We start from the raw sequence: 23,283 nt of genomic DNA, 5'->3' as shown, positions 1-23,283 counted from the left end.
GTCAACAGATGGCATGACAATGTCTTCTCGAGTAGAGAGCCTGTATACAGAGAGAGTAGCCATAGGTGAAGTTGCCCGTGATTGGTTGACTAGCTTTGGCAGAAAAATGGCGCCAAACGTCTCTCGCGCTTCCTATGTTCGCCGTGCTTTTGAGTTGAAATGAGGTTCAGAGGCCTTTTGGAAACGATTAAAAGGTATTTGAATTATTGAGAAACTTGTTATGCGTTGTGCATGCATATTCGATTTAGTTGTATATCGTTTTTAGTACGTAATTAGCGTTTGCGATCTTAAATACGAGTTGAAATAATGAAGCGTTTTGTGATGCAGTCGGTAGGCCTACATGTTTGAAGTAAATACGTTATTAATTGTACAGTATTGTTTTTGACGTCTGTAATTCGTTCTGCAGATGCCAGGTTGTGCTGCATTTGGTTGTTCCAGTAGAGGCGAAGGTGGATTTCGCATGTTAGCATTTCCACGCAATGAAGAAAGACGAAAGCAGTGGGCAGTCGCTTTCAACAGGGCTGACATAAATCAAACAGGAGCCTTGTGGAAACCAACCAAGTACTCTAATCTATGCGAAGTAAGTCGTTTTTGCTTTTTACTACATACAAACAACTTGCAATATACATAGTTAAATTTGAAAACAGACCTGTAAATTGGCTGTGTGAAAATTATTATAACACATTATTCTTATAAACAAAGGCATTTAACGAATGATTTCGCCATATTGTCTTGTGCTGTTGTTTCGGTGAGTGTGTACTCCACTACTGGCCATTCAAAAGTCCCGCCCGCAGTTTGGCAGAAATATGGCCGCCGTATCGTCCGGTTGGCCCCTCTCTCCCTATACAGGCTCTCTATTCTCGAGTAGCACTACAGCTTCGATCTCCCGCGTGCACTGATTAAACAAGTTATAGTCGTGTGTTTCAACGAGCAAGAAATGTTTCTTTTAATTATATACGGTAGGTCACTGTGAGACTTATAGTGATACATAAGTAATTTGGTTTATTTATTTTGTGAAATATGTGACGACAGGGACCTTAGGAATTCAACAGTTAGCGTTATAATCGGACTCCATTTTGGGTTACTCACTTGGTTGACTCTCAACGTTCCTCCCATATCAGTTCTACAATTTTCTGCAAGACATTTGTAGCAAATATTATTGGAGACAAGTATTTCACACACATAACTGATGTGAAGATAGAAACACAATGCTCTTTTTCCTTCATACCCTGCCGCGAAAGCTGCCAAAAACAACCGACTAAGGAAGCTGTCTAGATCTGTACGACTATTGTGAACATTCATGTTCTGAAAATGAGGACTGGTGCAGTAGGATGAATGAAACTTTGTGTTGCGAAGTTACCTTACCGCTACTACAGAATAACTTTACCTATTGCAAAATTACCTTCCTGTGTATGCTTCAAGGTTATGTACAGTTACCAACAGTGCCAATAATAACAATATATTAATATGTTTATAAAATGTGCCTCGCACACGTAATTACGTAATAAAAGTAATTGCTACATTTTTCGTTATTTTGCTCTAATAAAACAATTCATTTTTTTGAAAATACTACCAAATTACCCTCCTTACCTTACCCTATTTCCCTGATGTCTTAACACATATCCTATCATCCTATTTCTTCTTCGTGTCAGTGTTTTCCATATGTTTCTTTCTTCGCCGATTCTGCGGAGAACCTCCTCATTCCTTACCTTATCAGCCCACCTAGTTTTCAACATTCTTGTGTATCAAATAGCTGGTATCTTGGGAAGTACCTGTGCCTCGCGCACAGTATGGATGTGGATGTAGAATTACGTATTATATACTTCACTGTGGAAGTTGGCATTATGTGCAAATACTACCACGAAGACTTTCACGGATGGTGTTAACTTCAGTCTAACCTTGCGGATTGAGAGCCCGTGGTCGATGTATGAAACTATTTGCTACAGTTTCGCCTCAGTTGCCTGTCCTTACTCTGACGACGTCTGCCGCAGACGGGGACGAAAATTTGGTAAATAGTTTTATACATCGATCGTGACCTCTCTACCCATAATTTTTAACTGCAGCATTATGTACAGAACTATGCTAATTACAGCTTACATGTAACATCGAATTAGATGTGAATGAAGTGACAAGAGTAATGAAAGGCTGGAGTGGTAAAAGAACAATTACAGTGGACGTGCCTTGTGCCGTCTAAAATATTACTTTCATTTTCTTTTTAGAGTGCTGTCACCCGTCATTACTCCATTGACAGAATTAGTCGAATCCGGTTATTCACAGCGCAGTCATGAAATTTCTTCTGGATTTCAATAATATTTCTACATTTCACTGAATACAGTTAAACATCATAGAGGCACTAGGCGCTTTCGCTACTGGCCTAATACAAAATACACCAAAGAAGTACATTTTCAGGTTTTAATTTTTAATTTATGTTTTTCTTTATTTATTCCTTTTTTGAATTCCGTGCTTACGACAGCAAGGGAGCCTTTTCTCAGCCAAATAGCCAAGGAATCTGGGAGTGAGGCAAATGAATTCCCAGCTGGGAATATTTTGGAATTACTAATCATAGATTTTTACGCATTTGAAAAATTAAGTGTGAGAGATTTTTAAGAAAAAAAGTGCTTTAAGTAAAGTCTCCTATTCAGCTATGGACAAAACTCTTTGTAAATACTGTGTTACACGTGTTGTCTTCTGTTACTCTGTTGTGAGCATAAGGATACAAAATTTATAGGCCCTACTAAAAACCACGCATAACGTTTTCTGCCCAGTAATAGTGTAGCGTTATGAAACGTCTCAGCGTTGTGGGAACAACTTGATAAACAATTACTGTTTTTTCTCATTAGACCAGAACAGGTTAGTAACTGCTTACGATACCTGTTATCTAAAACTGCTGTCGCCATTTTAATGGTTTTTATATTTTTTAATACTTCTTGTCATTTCTTTGATATCTGTGTCCTTTTTTTAGCAGATCTGCGTACATTAGACGACAAAAGCAGTCGTTCAGATCAAACGATGGGATGAAAATTCGTCTGACTATTTATATTGGCGTACAGGTGCCGTGTGGGGGTCGGTTCCGTACTCAGGGCAGCGCACAGACCGGTGAAGAGCTCCGACACAGTGCGGGTCTCCTTCGCAACAGTTAACCGCGCCGCGACCCGGAGTCTGAGGTTTGAGGCCGCAAGCCTGTGGTAGTTCGCTTTCGGCGCCGTAAACGCAACGCTAGTTACGAAACTCTGTACGCGCGCGAGCGAAAGAAATCAGCTTTCGCGAAACAGGTGTTCCAGAATATTACTTAGTAGCGGCAGCCGGTCGATAAATATCGATACCCGAGGAGAAGCGAGTTTCTCTTCCGTGACGTTGTTTCTCCCGAAGACAAGTAACCACACAAGCGGAGAGATGTTGCGTTAATTCGTCACGCTCAGCTGGTGACCGAAGCAGTAACATAAAGAACGATTGTGTACCAGAATGGTGCAGTATCACTCGTCACCTGAGCTTCTTAATTTTTCTAGCGATATCTCGAACAAAATAAGAAGCAGCTAGTAAAAAGATTATGGAGTTCGATGAAGTTACTCGGAGAACGTAATTTCGTTAACTGTATAACTAAGTTAGCCCGCATACATCATTTCTCACTGGTTATCGCCTTGCTCGTACCTTTGAATCCTCTCATTGATACTGCGGTTGTTTCTTTGCAGAGATTTCAGTTACAGTTACTTCAGTCAATTAACGCGTTTGCTAATCCGAAAGTCGAGCAAATTCCTCGTAACTACACGGCAATCTGAACTGAGTTTCTTCAACGATCGCCATACCCCTTGGCAACATCGAGGAATAATCGTACCTTTCCTGTTCTCCACTCGAGCAAACTTGACAAGTACATTTACGAAGAAGATCTGGCTTTTCCGTATTTCACAGAAATTATGAGCCGAAATGTGTTGATCTTTCTGTACTTTTGCGCCTAGTGAGTATACTGGTAGAACGATTTTAATTTTATTGGATGTAATACTGATATCAATTTAAGGCGCCCATTCAGATAATTCTGCGTAGCTGGCCAGGCTCGTTATTGAGTATACGGTAATGAGAAAATGGAGAAATACGCACAACACAGGTTATACGAGAAGTTGACACTTAAGTAGGCTAAACCATTGTGTTAGTTTTATCAAGAGGGAACTGCGACAAATTTTGAAAGCCAGCAGGGAACCAACCAACTCCTAAAACGTTCGAGATCGAGAAAGCCCAATGAAAAATAGTCTAGAACGTGTAAATAGTGTTTTTTCCATCGAGATGTGAAACATGCGACTGCGGCGTGTTTAATTTCTGTTCCAGTCTTCGTTCACTGTGCTTGTATTTGTTTCGACGGAACTTATATTTAACAATTTTATTTGAAGAATAGAAATAACCAGCCGTCAGCAACACAAATTTTGTTATTAAACAGCTGCAGCTGACGGATGATTATTTCTGTTCTTTAAACGAGCTTCACAGTTGCTGACCGACAGCCACGAATAAAATTTTAACCATTTTATTCTGAAGTACCGAAAAAAATTTTAACTACTGGCTGTTGCGGAGAATTCTTGTGATGCAGTCAGCTGAGTGATACACTGAGCACGACGTGTGACAGGCGCGCCACCCAGAGATGAGCCATGGCTAAATTCTAGCAACGATACGTGTAATCACCTTCTTTAAGCGATCGAGGGCAGACTGTCGTACATTTCCGCTGCTGAGGCGAGTCAGGAAGCGACCGCTGTTCAGACCATGAGTACACCATCCCGAAGACTGCAGAAGGGAGGACCCCGTTCGTACAGGGGCAGCCGGAGTTTCCGTTCTGCTTGCTGTCGAATTTATAGCCTTTGCGTGTCGGTTATTGCTTGCCGAGACTCGCGAGATTCTACATCCACATCTGCAATGTCGAGACCAGTGTAAAGTTCATCTCAGAGGGCACTTCCCACTGTATCAGTTATTACGGCTTCTTTCCGTCCCATTCACGTATGGAGCGTGGTAAAAGATAACTGCTTAAACGCCTTTGTGCTCATTGTTATTAATTGAAACTTTTTAAGTTTTCTCGGGATAGTTTGCGTGTTCTTCAACCGTTTGCCAAGTCAGGTTCTTCAATACATCTGTGACACTCTTTCATGTGTGAAACCAGCTTGAGACCATCCGTGCTACTCACCTCTCCTTTATATAATATTACCCCATGTTAGTCCTATTTGGTACGCGTTCACTTCAGTACAACAGTATTATGTGACTGTTCACTTAATATCGCTAACATGTTATAACCAGGTATTTGTATGAGATGACCGACCCCAGACAGTAATGGCCGCTATCGACAGGGGATCTCAAGTTGATTCCGTTTTTCTAGATTTCCGGAAAGCTTTTGACACCGTTCCTCACAAGCGACTTCTAATCAAGCTGCGGGCCTATGGGGTATCGTCTCAGTTGTGCGACTGGATTCGTGATTTCCTGCCAGGAAGGTCGCAGTTCGTAGTAATAGACGGCAAATCATAGAGTAAAACTGAAGTGATATCAGGTGTTCTCCAGGGAAGCGTCCTGGGACCTCTGCTGTTCCTGATCTATATAAATTACCTGGGTGACAATCTGACCAGTTCTCTTAGGTTGTTCGCAGATGATGCTGTAATTTACCGTCTAGTAAGGTCATCCGAAAACCAGTATCAGTTGCAAAGCGATTTAGAAAAGATTGCTGTATGGTGTGGCAGGTGGCAGTTGACGCTAAATAACGAAAAGTGTGAAGTGATCCACATCAGTTCCAAAAGAAATCCGTTGGAATTCGATTACTCGATAAATAGTACAATTCTCAAGGCTGTTAATTCAACTAAGTACCTGGGTGTTAAAATTACGAACAACTTCAGCTGGAAAGACCACATAGATAATATTGTGGGGAAGGCGAGCCAAAGGTTGCGTTTCATTGGCAGGACACTTAGAAGATGCAACAAGTCCAAGCTTACACTACACTCGTTCATCCTCTGTTAGAATATTGCTGCGCGGTGTGGGATCCTTACCAGGTGGGATTGACGGAGGACAACGAAAGGGTGCAAACAAGGGCAGCTCGTTTTGTATTATCACGTAATAGGGGAGAGAGTGTGGCAGATATGATACGCGAGTTGGGGTGGAAGTCATTAAAGCAAAGACGTTTTTCGTCGTGGCGAGATCTATTTACGAAATTTCAGTCACCAACTTTCTCTTCCGAATGCGAAAATATTTTGTTGAGCCCAACCTACATAGATAGGAATGATCATCAAAATAAAATAAGAGAAATCAGAGCTCGAACAGAAAGATTTAGGTGTTCGTTTTTCCCGCGCGCTGTTCGGGAGTGGAATGGTAGAGAGATAGTATGATTGTGGTTCGATGAACCCTCTGCCAAGCACTTAAATGTGAATTGCAGAGTAATCATGTAGATGGAGACTTGTGATTCAGTGACTTTGTAGTCAAAGTACACTATGTGTTTTCGTTTTGAGAGCGACACGATTTCACGTTTCTGAGCATTTAAAGGGTATTGTCAAATCTTTGATTTGAGAAAAAATCAGCATTGAGGCTTCCCGACATTTGTGGCTGGACTGTAGGAAATCCAGAGAAAAGCGAAAGCTGGTTTCAGCGACTCTGGTGTGTGTCCGCAGAGCCGTGGTACGGACCCACTTGTGCAGACACACTTTACGGGCCTCGAAATAAGTGCGCGCCTTTTATTCGCAGCGCGGAACAGTGGCTGCGGCTCGCGTAAAAGCGGAGTAATGCCCGCACGTGGCTTTTTAATGTGTGTCGCCACGCGGCCGCCGTCGTATCGGAGCCTCAGTAAAAACGCTGCGCCCGCCAGCCTCCGTGCTGCGGCAGCGGGGCGTCTCACACTGCAGCGCGCGGCGTAATTAATGCGCAGAAAGAGTGCGGGAAAACGAGTCGCCAGAAAGCTATTCCACGGTGATTAATGTCGGAGGGGGACGCAAGAACAGGACCTGCCGTCTCCAGGCGTATCTGCAGCGGTGTCTGGACAGCCGTCAGCCGAGCCCAATTAATTTCCACGTCGGAAATCTGCCCGTTGCCTCCCTGTCACAGCCGTGTACGTCGTTTCCGTGCGACAAACACTACTGCCTCACAGTCACGTTCCATTTTTGTACACCATTCTGTCAGACTTGTTGGCAACACGCTAGTTCAGAAGAAAGGAAGATCAGGTCAGTACAGAGGGAGTACATGAGCGTGTCGGAGAGGAGTCGGTGCGAAAAGTGGCCGCGTACTTTTCGAGGGGTCATTCCGACATCTACCTTATGCGTACACAAACTGGAAAAAAACTGCTAACAGTCATTCAGCAAAGGGACACAACGTAAGTGAAATAGTATGCGACGCACTGAGCTGCGAGGTACGACCCGCAGACGTCGCGCAGGACTGGCAGTTATCCCTGAACGTAAATAAACATAACGTATTGTGCGTCAACAGGCGCAGTGATACGTTACTGTTCCACTGGAAACAGTGAAGACAGTAAAACTGTTGCCGGCGGGAGTGGCCGTGCGGTTCTAGGCGCTACAGTCTGGAACCGAGCGACCGCTCCGGTCGCAGGTTCGAATCCGGCCTCGGGCATGGATGTGTGTGCTGTCCTTAGGTTAGTTAGGTTTAAGTAGTCCTAAGTTCTAGGCGACTGATGACCTCAGAAGTTAAGTTTCATAGTGCTCAGAGCCATTTGAACCAAGTAAAACTCTTAGGAACAACCGTTCAGGCGACCTAAAGTGGAATAACCACATACCAGTTGTAGGGAAAGCAGATACCAAGCTGAGTATCATGAGAAGAATCTCAAGGAAATGAAATTCGTCCGCGAAAGTAGTGGCGTACAAGAATTTTGTTCGACTGGTTCTTGAGTATTTTTCATTAGTCTGAGCCCTTGCCAAATCGGTTTAACAGAATAGTAGAGAAGATCCTAAGAGGAGCGTTACGTTTCGTCGTGGGGTCATTTAAAAGCGCAAGACCGTTGCGGAGATGCACAACAGACTCCAGTGTGAGTCACTGCAAGAGAAGCTTCATGTATAACGGATAAAGTTACGCCGAAGTTTCGAGAGCGTACGTTCGAAAAAGAGTCGACAATGTGTGCTTCCTCCCACACATGTCTGGCGAAATGACCACAACGAAAACGTCGGAGAAATTAGAACTCATACGGAAGTGTATCGACAGTTTTTATTTCCACGCTCCATTCGTGAGTGGGACGGGAATGGGGGCAGTGATGGTACAAGAGTTACCTTCCGCCACACACCGTAAAATGGTCTGCGAAGTATAGACGTAGCTATGTTGATACCAACTGTGCAGACGTTGGGTCTACAAGGGCGCAACGCAGTAGCGAAACACAGGCAAGCAGCGAACACCTATCCACTGCATTTGACGGTGGATTAGTCCAGAAGCTAAATACAGACGTGTCTCTCAATTGAAAATGTAACCGAGGGCCAAATCATGGCTACGTCGATAGAGAGCAATGAGACATGGTAGCTATAGCGAATGGAAATGGGCGGATTGTGCCAAACAAGATGATGATTCTGCCTCGAGGGTAAACAGGACTATATGCAGATCACGCAGGAGGTGAAATTGCTGGTAGAAATGCGACGAACCCAAAGTCTCGTCACGTACGACAAAATTACGCGAACTAAACAGAGGCTGCAATAAAGAGTAATTTTTTCTGCTTCCACTTTCAGAAATTCGCACCAGATGTACGCTTTCAGTCATACGTAAAAGAACGTTCAACTCGACAAGTTGCAGAGATTACATCAGCCCAGAGAGGTAAATGTGAATGTCGTTAAAGCGGAACTTAAAAAATTCGCAAAGATGTCTGGAATTAAAAGTCACAGTTAAACGGAAGACCTATAAAACGATATTTTGTATCGTGCAGTGTCATTCATTTCGTACACAGAATAATCAAAAAAGCCTGATCTATTCAACGCTCGCGTATTACCGCAAATCTTTGTGATTTATTCAGTTCTGAGTGGCTTGAGTAATATAAGCAAAACGAAGACAAGAAGCAACATATTCGTTCAAACAGAAGGAGCCATACACTCAACAACTTCCTAAAAGCCGAAGTTTTCTTAAGCACTGTGTTGAAATATAAATGCATTTTAGAAATCGTAATGCTAACACACCAGGAGATAGAATGTTAACTTTCTGCATGTTGCATTAGTTGCCATCCGATGTCGCTTTACTCAAATGATTTCTGAATCATTAAATAACAAATAACTGACATGACCTACACTCTCTTTCGGCGTGACGAACTATCCGGCGGATTGAAATCGAATGGTCTTTCCATAACAGCATACATAACTGTTGTTAGCGGTGTTGTTTACTCCAAAGGATTCACCACCAGCATGCGAGAGCTGAGGCCGCAAGAGTCAGTTTGCAGTCACTTTTTTGCTCTTGCGAATCTCTTCGGGGTGACCATAATCCCGAAGTGAGGTTTCTTGATCCAATAACGGGGTGTTATCTCCACGGCGTCCGCTGCTGCCACCTAGCGGGACCGACTGCAACCGGGTGGTGACGTCACTCGATTTGAGCGTCACTGAACTCGCATCGAAGGTGGGGGCAGGGGGCGTTGCCTGAGTTTCACTGGGAGGCAACAAGCCACGGGAGAAAAACTTATTCTCCTGACAGCACCTGCCGTTCAGACATTTTCTTCGTTACCAAGTGCGAGGGATTTCTGTGCTGGTGCTTTGTAACAGACATCCCTTTTACCGTTTCTTCACTTAACTTTTTCCCTCGGTCGCAACACTCAGTATAGAGACAACTGGCCGTAGCAAGCCGGTTATACACCTCTTGCTGACAATACTAGCACAGATAGACGGGAAGCATTGTCAGGGGTTACTTTTGACGTATTATTAAAATTATGATGTATTACGGAACAAACATGGATTAGATTGATGCGATCGCTAATTGTCTGCCTGAAAGAAACACGGATTAGTTTACATGGAAGGTTGCTTACAGGTTAGCGCGTATCGGCAGTGGCGAAGGCTGAGCTTTCGGCAGCTGCCGCTGGAAGCGCTGCGGTCGCGTTACCGAGCGAGATAAAGACAGAACGCGGTTGTGCGAGAGAGACGCGCACGGGAAGACTGAGATAGCCCGCAATGACGTCACCCCGCCGGATCAATTCCCTGATGCGCCCGCATGACGTCACGTGGCGCATGGGCGTGGATTGACGTCACGAGTGACGCAAGCAATTACGGGATCTCCCGTAAAGTGTTCGCGGCGCCTGCGGCGAAAAAAAAGAGGAGGAGGCAGGGGAAGATGGAGCGTCGGGGTTACGTCAGCGGCAGCGCGTCACAGCCGGGCCACGTGAGGACACGCTGCGTTCGGCCAGCGTCGCGCGGAAAATAACGCACGGGAAACGAAAATGCGCCGGCGTATTTATAAACACGAGGCGGCCGTCGGCGTGCCGGAGCGAGCGGACAGGAAGCCCACGGGTCGAAAAAAAGTTTCGGTTAACACCGGCAGCGGACGATTGAGATCGCCAAGCGGTTTTTGTTGGCCGGCGAAACAATTCGTTTGGTGGGTCCCCTCAGTCAAGACGGTCGTCAGTCATCCGGAGGGCGGGCGGCGCGACAGCTTTTCTTGGCGCCGGCCGGGCGTGTGGTACCGGTTCTGTCGCTCCTCCTCCACCATCACCAGACCGGCACTGCCACCACCACCGACACCAGCACGGTCCACTACACTTTCTCTCCGCGCGGCGTCGCCACTGTACCGTTAAGGCTGGCGGCGGGCGGCGTCTGCCCAGCTGCAGTACACTTCTGGCCTCCGAGCCGAGAACAGGCACTTTCTAATCGCTCAAAAAACAGCTCCGAACGAATCCACTCGGTGACAGTGTCGGCACACTCGACCAATGATCAATAAACGATAGTCCCCCCCAAAAAAACCTCCTGTATCCTCTACACCTCTTAATAAAGTAATATTTACAGCCCAATCTGAGAGGCATACGTGCGGTTAAAGCGGATTTACTGACATTTTAGCAGCAGTGAGTTCGTGTTGTGATACACTGGATTCTCGGTCCCGTTCATGCTGGGTGTGTTTGTTAGTTAGCACAAGGTGCTCTGGACGTGAAACGGGAGTGGTCAGTGCACAGGTGTATGTTAGTGTTTCCTTTTCTCACTCAGCAAGCAAAGACAGAGAGAGAGAGACAGAGAGAGAGAGCAAAACAAAAACCATTTCTGTACATGGGCCAGACTTACTAAAGAACGCTGCAGCGTTGATGTCGTGGACACCTTGCTGACTGTTGTTGTTGCTGTCGTAGCATTTGCTGTGGTGGGAGCACGTTGTCGTTCGCATGTCTTCCGAGCATCATCCTGACCGAGATATCCCCCCACACCCCGGGCACTGTCGCACGGAACAGTACGTGGTAGCGTTATCCGACATAGGACAGAACCGGCATAGGCCGCAACGGCTACGTTTGTGTGTTTCTGGCTGGGCTGGGAGGTCTGAGGGGTGGTGTTTCTGTCACAGCACTTTCACTGTCGGGGCAGGTCGCGCCGCCGCGAACCGGCGGCAAGGCGGCTCACCACCCACCTGGCGGCGACGGCGAAGTCGGCTCCGGGGGCGGCGGCGGCGGCGTAGGCGCCGGGGGCGGAGACGCTCGTAGGGGCGGAGACGGCGGCTGTGGAGACTGCTGCTGTTCCGACTGCTCCAGCACGCTGCACTCTGCCTGTCGCGTCGCGTTCGCCTCTCACTCACTGCCGGTGCGATCCGCCGTGGCTGACTGTCCAGTTGCGGCGCGGCTGGCTAGTAACTGTGTCCCTCTGTGGGTGCACCGCTGTACGGCAGCGCGCGTCCGCACCGTGACAAGTATCGCACGAGACTGGCTCTCGCACCGGCCCTCTAACCCTATTATAAAACACCGCCTTCAGAGACCGGCCCGTGACGTCAGACGCTGTGTGACGTAACGGCCGGCGGGGAAGTGAGCCGTAGCAGCTGAGGGATCGAAGCGGCGCCGCTATTGGCCGGCCGCGCCGTCATCACGGCAGCGTCACTGCAGTGACGTCAGACCAGACAGAGAGCGCGCGCTCGGTGGAGGGGCGGTCCCCACCCCGGGAGCCCGCGCCGCCCACCTGCCCCCTCCACCGCCCGGCCCCCACCATCTGGCCGAGCGGAGGACAGACGGATGCGGTCGATAGCGGGAGCTGGCCGCGGCTTGCGTTAGCGCGCGGGAAAAGGGGCACTCCCTGCCGTACTATCCCAATGGGTGCTAAACGACGCTCAAATTGCTTAGTAGCGGCTGTGATTTTTCTCAATTTATGCCTCGCGGTGCCGCCGTCATTTCCGTCCGGGAGCGAGAGGCGCCAAGTCAGCGTCGTGACGCTGTCCTGCGCTGCGGATTAGAAACGAGAGAGTGCACGGCGGATATTGCCGTGAAAATGTAAAAAAACAGTTGTCAGTCGTGTGGTTCCTCAAGTGTTGTCTTGTGTATTTGCTTAGGCAAACAGTGTGATTGTGACATTTGTCCGCGTATGGATGTTTGCATGCTTGTCAGTATGTCTGTTCGCAAAAAATATGTGCGAAAACTGCATTCCTGGATGTATGGATGTAACTGTATCGTTGTGTAAGTGTTGCTGTATGCGACGGGAGTGCCTGCGGAATGTTTGTTGAGAGTTGCTTAGTTTGGTCTTAAGGAGACAGCAAATAGACAGGTTAAACTGCCACATCTCCACTACGCAGCTATTTCCGCTTATTTTTTTAAATATTTTTGCACATATTGATATTCTTAGCGTATGAAAATGAGATGTAGTCTGAGGCAGCGATTTGCTATTTTGGTGCAGGTTGCTGTTCAAGCTTCTAGATACACAGAACCTGTCACCTTTGCACGTATACGACGTCACGGAATTTTAGGGCAATGCCGTGGGCGATTTAAAAGTGACTACAACATATACTAACTGAAAGGTGCGCACTCTTCTATAGGTTCAAATTTTGATAAGCCTCGCAGACAAGAGAAAAAAAAATAGAGAAACGACGCGCTATATTTATAGATTTTCAAATCAAACTAGTTGACCTTTGCCGTACACTTCTGTTATTCATCACAGAAGAATAGCGTTGCCCTTTCCGTTAGAACATTGCGCACAAACGCCCTCGCTGCTATTACAGCAAACTTCTCGATCCCTATGTTAGTTAAAAAAAATTGTACCGATATTTGTGAACTGTATGTGCAGTGAGTCATCAGTGACTACTTGTTTTTTTGCAGGTGATCCCTGGCAGAGAGAAAAGATAAATAAATAATTGTATTTCGTATTCCAGCAGACCACAAGTCGGAATCCGAACTTTTTCTCAGAGGTATATGAAAATATCCATTGCAAAATGACTATAAAGGAAAAACAATTCCTGCCTTGTAACAATCCTAGGAAAATACATTGGCACAGTAGTTACCGGTACCTGATGAGAAATTAAGCCTATGAAGCAGCTTCATAGCGCATGGAGTCTGCTTTCATCCGCTACATTTCATACGAACACTACACTTAAAACATTTTGAACAATGCCATCTGTATTCTGTACTAGCTGCCATGTTTTTTTTCATGTTTGCATTAAAAGACGTCACTGCAGGATATTCCTGACTTTGGGTTCCGTTTGCAGTCCCAAGTCAGTATCTGTGCGGTATGTCGCAATTGGACAGTGAGCATCTCGCAGAGACGAGCAGTTGAAGGTTACTTTCCAAGGGGACTGCAAACGTCCACAGGAAGTCAGAATAAAAGTTGGGCAACTCATCAGATTACATTCGAAATGTAGTACAGGCGTAGCAGTTAACAGTTATCGGACATTTGTGAAATGTGCAAGTTGCTTTTGTGTTTTGCCACCTATCGCTCACTTGGTGAAAGGCCAAGTTTGCCCATCGCGGCACTTGTGAGTGGAACATTTTGCTGCGTAGATGTTAAGCTGTGTAAGCTTGGCGGAGGTATCTGTCTATACCATTAGTATGGCAAAAACATGTCGGATGTAGTGATGCGATACGTGCGCTATTAGTTTAAAAAAGTCCTACTGATTTTAATTGAACGCCCTGGCTCTTATTAAATTAAATTTGATCAGCAAGAAATCCTAAAGAAGAGGGTCTGTTTTCTCGCGTACCCAACTTTCCAGACTGCTGCATTGACTTTGAGCAGTGGATGTTTCACGCGGAAGTTTAGTATTTTGCGTGTTCTGTACATCACATCACGACAACTCGCTATGTTTTGGAGCGTCTCCGTAGGTTTATCAATGACATACATTTTCTCTGTGAAAACATCGTTACATGCAGGCCATTCGTATAACTGTTTTTTTTTATCTGCAACAAAATTAGATGAATGAAACCCAACCGCCTACAAATACAATTTTTGAACAATCTGTTCAAAAATTCATCTATGTCGTGTTGTGCCGCTGTGAGACTCAATACTTTTAACGTTGTGCAACTTCAGATCAAAATCGGTTAAAAGACTAATGCATATTCTATAAATGTAGAAAGATTGTTTTGGAGCACGGTAAGTTAATAGATTATGCAGTCTTACATCAATTACAGTGTCACTGAAGACATTCACAAGGCCTGTGCCACAGAAGTAAATGTAGCCATCGGGAGATGGGCATAGCTCTTCGAAACGGTAGGGCAATAAAATAAAATCTTTTCAAAAGTATTTGTGGCTTATTGTTGTGGTCTCCTTCGACAATCTTCACTTACTGGTATTCCTCATGAATCCGCGCGCAAACGTCTAAAATGCCGTAATCTGGTTAACAGGCAGCATCTTACAGCCATCACTTTCCATCTGTTCGCTTGAGTAGTTGTGGCATGGTGGTACACACACAGGAGAAAATTTAGAGAGAAGCTTCCGCATACAGCTGCATTCTAGCCGCGCAGCTGGATGAGATCAATACCGAAGCAGGTCTGTGCATGTGTCGGGGCTCCGTCACAGTAACAGCTGCAATATCAGCTGACCAAGGTCCAGTATAATAATCGAACAACATATTTGAAACCATATACTTTCAAAGATATGAATTTTTTAATGTCTAAATATAAATGTGTCACTGCCCAGCGTATATTGAAAGAGCGTGATTTTAGTTTTGCTTTGCAAAGTGTCTCGTCATTTAGATCATTTAGTTTGACTGAAAAGTGCGTAGTAGTGCTTAGGTGAGATCACATATGTTGCAATACTCACACTTCCCATTTCACCTTCTCTACGTAGAAAAATATATGAAGTAATGGAATAAATATCCCTATCAGGAACAACGGTAACAGTTTGTTTTGCTAATATGCTGTCGCTGTGCTGGCCCTTGTGGCCGAGCGGTTCTAGGCACTTCAGTCGGGAACCGCGCGACTGCTACGGTCGCAGGTTCGAATCCTGCCTCGGGCATGGATGTGTGTGATGTCCTTAGGTTAGTTAGGTTTAAGTAGTTCTAAGTTCTAGGGGACTGATGACCTCAGATGTTAAGTCCCATAGTGCTCAGAGCCATTTGAACCATTTTTGCTGTCGCTGTCTTCAGAGTTGACGCTGTAATTTATGTGCGTAATTGTGCTGGGTCGGGAATCCGCACTGGGGATTGTAAAGAAACACTAAGATGCGTTAGAAAAAAGTCTTCATTTGACAGACTTTAAAATTGCAGTTTCAAATTTTTTAATGTAAAGGTTTCGTCTGTTGTTCAGCATATAGTACAATGATGTATTCTGATGATGTGGCACATGTCAGATTTAGAAAATCTTCTAATACATGACTGGAATAATAGCTTGTCTGCAAGTTGGCATTTTACGCAGAATGCAAAATGATACAAAAGTGGCCTAGAGTTCGGTGGTAGGTATAAGCAAATCTCTGCCTTTACTCTACTGATTGCTTATTTTTAGTCGAAAATTGATGTTTGAAGCTGTAGAAATTGTCTCTCCGTACTGATCGCTTCGGTTACTTAATAGCTATTTTGTTGTTCTGGCTAGCAGATGAAATAAATTTTTTTATCGGCGTAATAAATTTCATCCAGAGAAAAAGACAGAGTGAACGAAAAGCAGCGTATGTTCCTGTGCGGCCCTTAGCCCCCCTCACGACCCCCCCCCCCCCCCCTTTAACGTGGCGTTGAAGAACGTGAAACTTTGGGAGTTGTCATGTTAGTAACTTTTTCTACGGAATCTGGCTTGCTATTGTGTCATTACTATTTACTGGTGTTGAAACCATTGCCTGTCGAAAGACTTTCGTTGGAGACGACACATTTTCTTTAGCGTGGCCAGCCGATAATCTCGTAGAAGGCGTGAATTTTTATGGAGCACCTTACCTCAAATCATTGGAAAGTCGTGTAAAGTACAGTGTGTCTCGCGTACGGCGGGGTAACTAGTACCGCGGCCGGGGTCTCACCATTACTCACGGCCCGGCCGGTTACACGGACCTTGACGGGCGGCACATCAGAACGAGACGACTGAGGAGCGGCGTCGGAAAGAAGTCAGAGCTGATGCTTGCGCCGCTGAGCGCTCCACGCTGGTTGTGTGAGTAGTGTCTGTTCACAGGGCTGTGCACACGCTCGAAATGAAACCACACAAAGTAACGGTAACTCGGGGACTGATTAACTCACAAATCGCTCGACAGCAGCACTGCAACTAGCTATTTCAGTTTGTGCACGATGGAGACATTGATCCTGAAATACTGTCTTTTCTGATGAAGTATGGTTGCGTTTACTAGGGTAAATGAAGTCGCTGGACAACTGAGGTTATGAAAACACTCATCTATTACACCAGGAGCGTGTGCATTATGTGAACACGTGGATGTAGTTTGCAAACACGAATCATTGGACCGATTTGCTTCACCTTACCCAAACTTTTGATAGGTACACACGATGTGCGTCAGAGGAGTAATGAGACTGTTTTTTGTCTAACAAAGTTTTGTCTTTTTCAAACAACAATATTGTCCCCTTCAAAGTAGATGTCTTTGGCAGCTACACAGAGGCAGAGTCGTTGTTCTCAGTCTTGGTAGCAGTGCTGAAAAGTGTCAACTGGTAGCGCCTTTCACATGTCGGTCACATTCTTCTGAATGTTTTCCAGAGTCCCATTCCAAGACATTTTTCAATTCCCGCACAAGAAAAATGTCAGAACAACTCAGATGAGATGAATAAGGGGGCCTGTGGAATAAGAAAACCTTTTGAGATCAAAATTTCCGTGATGGAAGAGGCCGTGCGTCATGAGGCGTTGTCGTGATGCAGCATCCTTTTTGTCTGCAGTGTTCGGTTTCACTCGATTACCTTTTTCCTGAGCCTTTCAAGAACATCTTTGTAAAACGCTTGGTCTGATCTCACAAGAGCACGCACACTTTCGACGTTTTCGTCGGTTTTTGAAGTTGAATGTTTCGCTGAGCGAGGTTCATCTTCAACGTGTTCTCGGCCGTCCAAAAATGATTCGTGCCAGCGAAAAACTTGTACTCTCCATAAGGAATTTTTCCCCATGGGACTGTTTCAACTCTTCGGAGGTCACACTCGCAGATTCTCCAAGTTTAACACAAAACTTGATAGCATAATGTTGCACTATATTCTACTGCACCCAAAAACACAACTTCACTGACTGCGCTCTCAGAAATCAGGTGACGAATGTACGGAGCTGAAACTCGGATTGAGCCTCAGAAAGGGACGAACACATCGGTCTACAACAGTAGTCCCAGTACTCCCCCACATTATCATCAACTTTAGCAAATATATATATATATATATAGGGTGAGTCACCTAACGTTACCGCTGGATGTATTTCGTAAACCGCATCAAATACTGAATCGATTCCACAGACCGAACGTGAGGAGAGGGGCTAGTGTAATTGGTTAATACAAACCATAAAAAAATGCACGGAAGTATGTTTTTTAACACAAACCTACGTTTTTTTTAAATGGAACCCCGTTAGTTTTGTTAGCAGATCTGAACATATAAACAAATACGTAATCAGTGCCGTTTGTTGCATTGTAAAATGTTAATTACATCCGGAGATATTGTAACCTAAAGTTGACGCTTGAGTACCACTCCACCGCTGTTCGATCGTGTGTATCGGAGAGCACCGAATTACGTAGGGATCCAAAGGGAACGGTGATGGACCTTAGGTACAGAAGAGACTGGAACAGCACATTACGTCCATATGCTAACATCTTTTTATTGGTCTTTTTTCACTGACGCACATGTACATTACCATGAGGGGTGAGGTAAACGTACACACGTGGTTTCCGTTTTCAATTACGAAGTGGAATAGAGTGTGTCCCACTGGAAACGCGTCGACGTATGTGGTATCAGCATGATGGTGCACCTGCACATTCCTCAATTAACACTAGGCTGACCCTTGACAGGATGTTCGACGGGCGTTTCATAGGACGTGGAGGACGCATAAATTGGCCAGCCCGTTCACCTGATCCTACACCTCTGGACTTCCTTCTGTGGGGTACGTTAAAGGAGAATGTGTACCGTGACGTGCCTACAACCACAGAGGATATGAAACAATGTATTGTGGCAGCCTGCGGCGACATTACACCAGATGTACTGCGGCGTGTACGACATTCATTACGCCAGAGATTGCAATTGTGTGCAGCAAATGATGGTGACCACATTGAACATCTATTGGCCTGACATGTCGGTACACACTCTATTCCACTCCGTAATTGAAAACGGAAACCACGTGTGTACGTGTACCTCACCCCTCATGGTAATGTACATGTGCGTCAGTGAAAAAGACGAATAAAAAGGTGTTAGCATGTGGACGTAATGTGCTGTTCCAGTCTCTTCTATACCTAAGGTCCATCACCGTTCCCTTTGGATCCCTACGTAATTCGGTGCTCTCCGATACACACGATCGAACAGCGGAGGAGTGGTACTCAAGCGTCAACTTTAGGTTACAATATCTCCGGATGTAATTAACATTTTACAATGCAAAAACGGCACTGATTACGTATTTGTTTATATGTTCAGATGTGCTAACAAAACTAACGGGGCTCCATTTAAAAAAACGTAGGTTTGTGTTAAAAAACATACTTCCGTGCGTTTTTTTATGGTTTGTATTAACCAATTACACTAGCCCCTCTCCTCACGTTCGGTCTGTGGAATCGATTCGTCAATATTTGATGTGGTTTACGAAATATATCCAGCGGTAATGTTAGGTGACTCACCCTGTATATATATGTGTGTGTGTGTTAGAATAAATGACGAGGGAATTCATGGTGCATTTCAAGTGCTACCAACAACTCCTTCTGAGATAAGGAAGCTAACTATCCACAGTGAGGGTAGCCAACTATCCACAGTGACGGTAGACACTTGTCACAAAACATACTTCCCTTGCATTACTCCTCTGCATTGCAGCACTTCCTTGACCTGCACAAGCAATCACATTTAAAATGTGTGTCCTACACTGCCGTCTGTCGCCCCCCACCCCCCCTCCCCAGATTATCACCAATTTTAGCACCTAACTAAACTCTAGAATGAAAGACTTTTCTTGGAACACTGGTGGTGGAAGTTACGAGTTCCTCACATAGTCCACCCACTACACACACATGTTGTGCTTTGTCCGTACATCGCTGATGATAAAAGTGCGACATATACGTAACAAACGCTAAATATCTCAAGAAAATATCTTCTCCAAGTTGTAGGTAGTACCTGCAGTGGTCCAGAAATTGCTTCGTTACTCGTTTCGAAACAGATACATGAATCACTTAACAGCATGACACAGAAGTAGCTACGTAAGGGTTACTATAGTGTTGTACACAGTATTATTATTATTGGTGTGGTCAGGCACACAGTATTAACAGCCCGAAGTCTTCCAATTTCCGCCAGTTCAGAAGAAAGGAGAGCAGCGATGAAGTGACTTACTTACTGTACGTGCTTGCTGTACTTACTGTACGTAAAGCACTTCATCGCTGCTCTCCTTTCTTCTGAACTGGCGGAAATTGGAAGACTTCGGGCTGTTAATACTGTGTGCCTGACCACACCAATAATAATAATACTGTGTACAACACTATAGTAACCCTTACGTAGCTACTTCTGTGTCATGCTGTTAAGTGATTCATGTATCTGTTTCGAAACGAGTAACGAAGCAATTTCTGGACCACTGCAGGTACTACCTACAACTTGGAGAAGATATTTTCTTGAGATATTTAGCGTTTGTTACGTATATGTCGCACTTTTATCATCAGCGATGTACGGACAAAGCACAACATGCGTGTGTAGTGGGTGGACTATGTGAGGAACTCGTAACCTCCACCGCATTAATACCATTAATTGAGAAAGCGTAATTATCGATAACTTATATAATCAATATTAGAGTCTTACAAAATTGTGATGATAGTAATGACCATTAGAAAATAATTTACTTCCGTGACTGAAACAGAATCGAATCGTCTAGTTTGTATTCATCAGAAGATTTCATTTGACCCCGCAGGAGGTAATTATCCCGAGGTTTGGAACCCATAGTCTACAATATAGAGTTGCCAGGTCGCTCGCAGTGTTGTCGGTCTCACTACTTTTCTCACCCACCTTTGTTCTGAGAACTAACAACTAACGAAAAGACTTAGGTTTATTTCAAGTCGGATAATCCAAGAGCACAGCCACGGAGTTAGTTACTATCAACAAAGACGACTCGTAACACTGTCATAGACGCATTTTCGGAGTGTGAACATAGGAACACGACGTGAATGGATGGCATCCCAAACAGTACGGTATACTGTATGCAGCACAGCGATGGGATATCACGCGGCGATCGCCGAACCTTTCACGGGCGGCGGCAGAAAACTTGCTAGTCCGTGTCCGTACTCGCAAAGCTGTGGAAACAAGATGTAACCAGAGTCGAAGCGTCATAAGACCGATGCAACTAGTTTTGAGATCTGACACGTTTGTTTTTGCCCCGAATCACTTCCGGTAGCGCCCAAGAGTGTCCCTTGTCGTCGTGTTTCTGGGGATGCTGGGCGGTTATCTGTCGCTCTGCTGAGTACCTACATGTTTGCTGGTACGCCGAGAGGGACGCAGCGTTTGGAGAGTTATCGGGGAATCTCAAAACTTATCGTTCCCTTGCGCAAGTCCCTAACACTTCTCTGAAGCGTTCGCAGAATCACATAGGTAGCGTGCGCAGCGGCTGATAAGCGGAGCTGTCGTTCATTCATCTCCTCGCAGCCGGCCGTGGGCGGCTGATACCTAATCAAGTGCGTTAACGGGCTCTTGCGAAAGTACAACAGCACTTGTCTTGTTACCAGGTCGAGCAGCGGTATTTGACTGATATCGACCGACACTGGCCTCCGCGAGCACTCACACGGATAGTACATGTCAGCAAGTTCCACGCCAAAGCTTGTTAATGGAACTACGATCGTATGGAGTACTAAAAGAAATTTGTGACTGATTGAGAATGTTCTTGTAGGGAGGGCACAGCACTTTATCTCGGATGGAGAGCCATTAACAGATGAGGAAATAACTTCAGGAGTTCCTCGAGGAAGTGCATTGGAACCTTTGTTGACCATGTTGCATATTAATGACGAGGTAGACAATATTAATAGTAACGTTTTACAGTTATCTGTAATGAAGTACTATCTGAAATAAGCTGCACAAATATTCAGTCAGATCTTGACTGGATTTCAAAGTAGAGCAAGGCTTGAAAAATGGCATTTTGCGTTCAGAAATGCTAAATCATGCACTTCACAAAACACAATATCAGTTGAGCACAACTGAATCAGTCTACTCGTACAAATACGTGGGCGAAACGACTTCTTTGGATATGAAGTGGAATGGTCATATAAATTCGATCGTAGTTAAAGCAGCCCGCAAAGTTCGATAATTTGTAGCTTATTGGGGAACACCCGTGCGACCCATCGTAGAATGCTGCTCAAGTGTGTTGGATCCACACCACGAACAGGTTTGTTTCAGTCGAGCGAGAGCGTCGTGGAAATGCCGAAAACCTGAATTGGACTGAACTTGATGATAGACACCAGGTATCCGGCCAAAGCCTACTTACGAAGTCTCTCAACAATCAATATTTATCGAGCAATCTAGGAAAATACTACAACCGCCTACGTAACGCAAAGGCAAGATTCGACTAAACACAGCGTGCGCAGATTCATTTAAGCAGACATTCGTTCTGCTGGCCATACGCGAACAGAACGGGAAGGAAGCTTAATATATGATAACAGTATTAGGCACCCTCTGCCTTGCAGTCGACAATGCTTTTCAGGGTGTGGATGCAGGCGTACTTCCAAAAGTCACAAGTCTTACAATCTTCGCTTCTCACATTCGGGTAGACCAGTGGTTGTCAAACTTTTTTGCTTAAGAGCCAATATTGACGTTGTAAGGCGACAACTCGTCGGGCCGTTTAGGGAATGGTAAGGAGTGGGGGGGGGGGGGGGGGTTGTAAACTGGCCACTCAAAGAGAAATTCGATTTTGACCAAACCATGGTTATTGATAGACGCTTATTACTTACACATTTTGAATCTATGTATTATAAGGTATTTCACCAAATATTTTTAAGTGATAAAGAAAAATAATATATTGGAACTACATGCATTTTTCTGAAGGATGATCAACCTGCGCTACCTAACGGGTTTTGTGGCCAGTGCCATCACAACAGGATACAATGTTTTTTTTTAATTTTTATCTGCGGGCACATTTTATAGGCTTCTTCAGCTCTAGTTTTTGAAAGAATACCAAACGGTCACTACACCAGTCGGCTTACAATTGTTTTAGGCAAAAATATAACAGAACACAGACAGTTTTAAGTAATATAACTTAATTAATTCAAAATTGTCACAAAGGAATAGAAAGGCGAATGATAGCTTTGTGTATGAAAGGGTTTAGAAGTCAGTTATAGCTGTTGTATTATGCGTGTTTTATTTTAGAAGTATCGAGTAGTGCGGACACTTCTCCCGACCATGTTGGCATTCGTGATCCACAGAAGAAACTATCAAACTAAAATAAATAACGAAGAAGATATTATTCAGACATTGATATGGTGAAAAAAATTATTCTAAATATTGTTGCTCTCCGTACAAGTGAGATAACAAGAATAAAAATAAACGACTAAAAAACAAAAAAGCTTTTACTAAACACAGAACAAGACAAGCTTCCTCCGTTTATTCTCACTGACAACAATGGAGATGTAAGTTAGAATTAAACCGACCACTTCTCGGCAGGTAGCAGCGCTGTTCAGAGCAAAAAATACACTACTGGCCATTAAAATTGCTACACCAAGAAGAAATGCGGATGATAAACGGGTATTGATTGGACAAATATATTATACTAGAACTGACATGTGATTACATTTTCACGCAATTTGGGTGCGTAGATCCTGAGAAATCAGTACCCAGAACAACCACCTCTGGCCCTAATAACGGCCTTGATACGCCTGGGCATTGAGT

The 23,283-nt window shown here is 44.7% G+C and overlaps 1 protein-coding gene across 2 annotated transcripts in view; it reads right to left on the bottom strand.

Annotated features, from left to right (window-relative positions):
- LOC126484311 (probable nuclear hormone receptor HR38) overlaps positions 1-11,793 on the bottom strand; it is an 80,630-nt gene extending 68,837 nt beyond the window's left edge. For both annotated transcript variants that reach the window (XM_050107747.1, XM_050107748.1), the window contains exon 1: positions 11,181-11,793. In XM_050107747.1, the coding sequence (XP_049963704.1) occupies positions 11,181-11,277 (97 nt within the window). In that variant the 5' untranslated portion in view covers positions 11,278-11,793. The remainder of the gene's footprint in view (positions 1-11,180) is intronic.
- Positions 11,794-23,283: the final 11,490 nt, after the last annotated feature.

Source organism: Schistocerca serialis, chromosome 6 (assembly GCF_023864345.2).
Source record: "Schistocerca serialis cubense isolate TAMUIC-IGC-003099 chromosome 6, iqSchSeri2.2, whole genome shotgun sequence".
In the NCBI taxonomy this organism is placed as follows: Eukaryota; Metazoa; Arthropoda; class Insecta; order Orthoptera; family Acrididae; genus Schistocerca; species Schistocerca serialis.
Note: the sequence above shows the minus strand (reverse complement) of the source record. Positions and strands in the feature narration are given on the sequence as shown.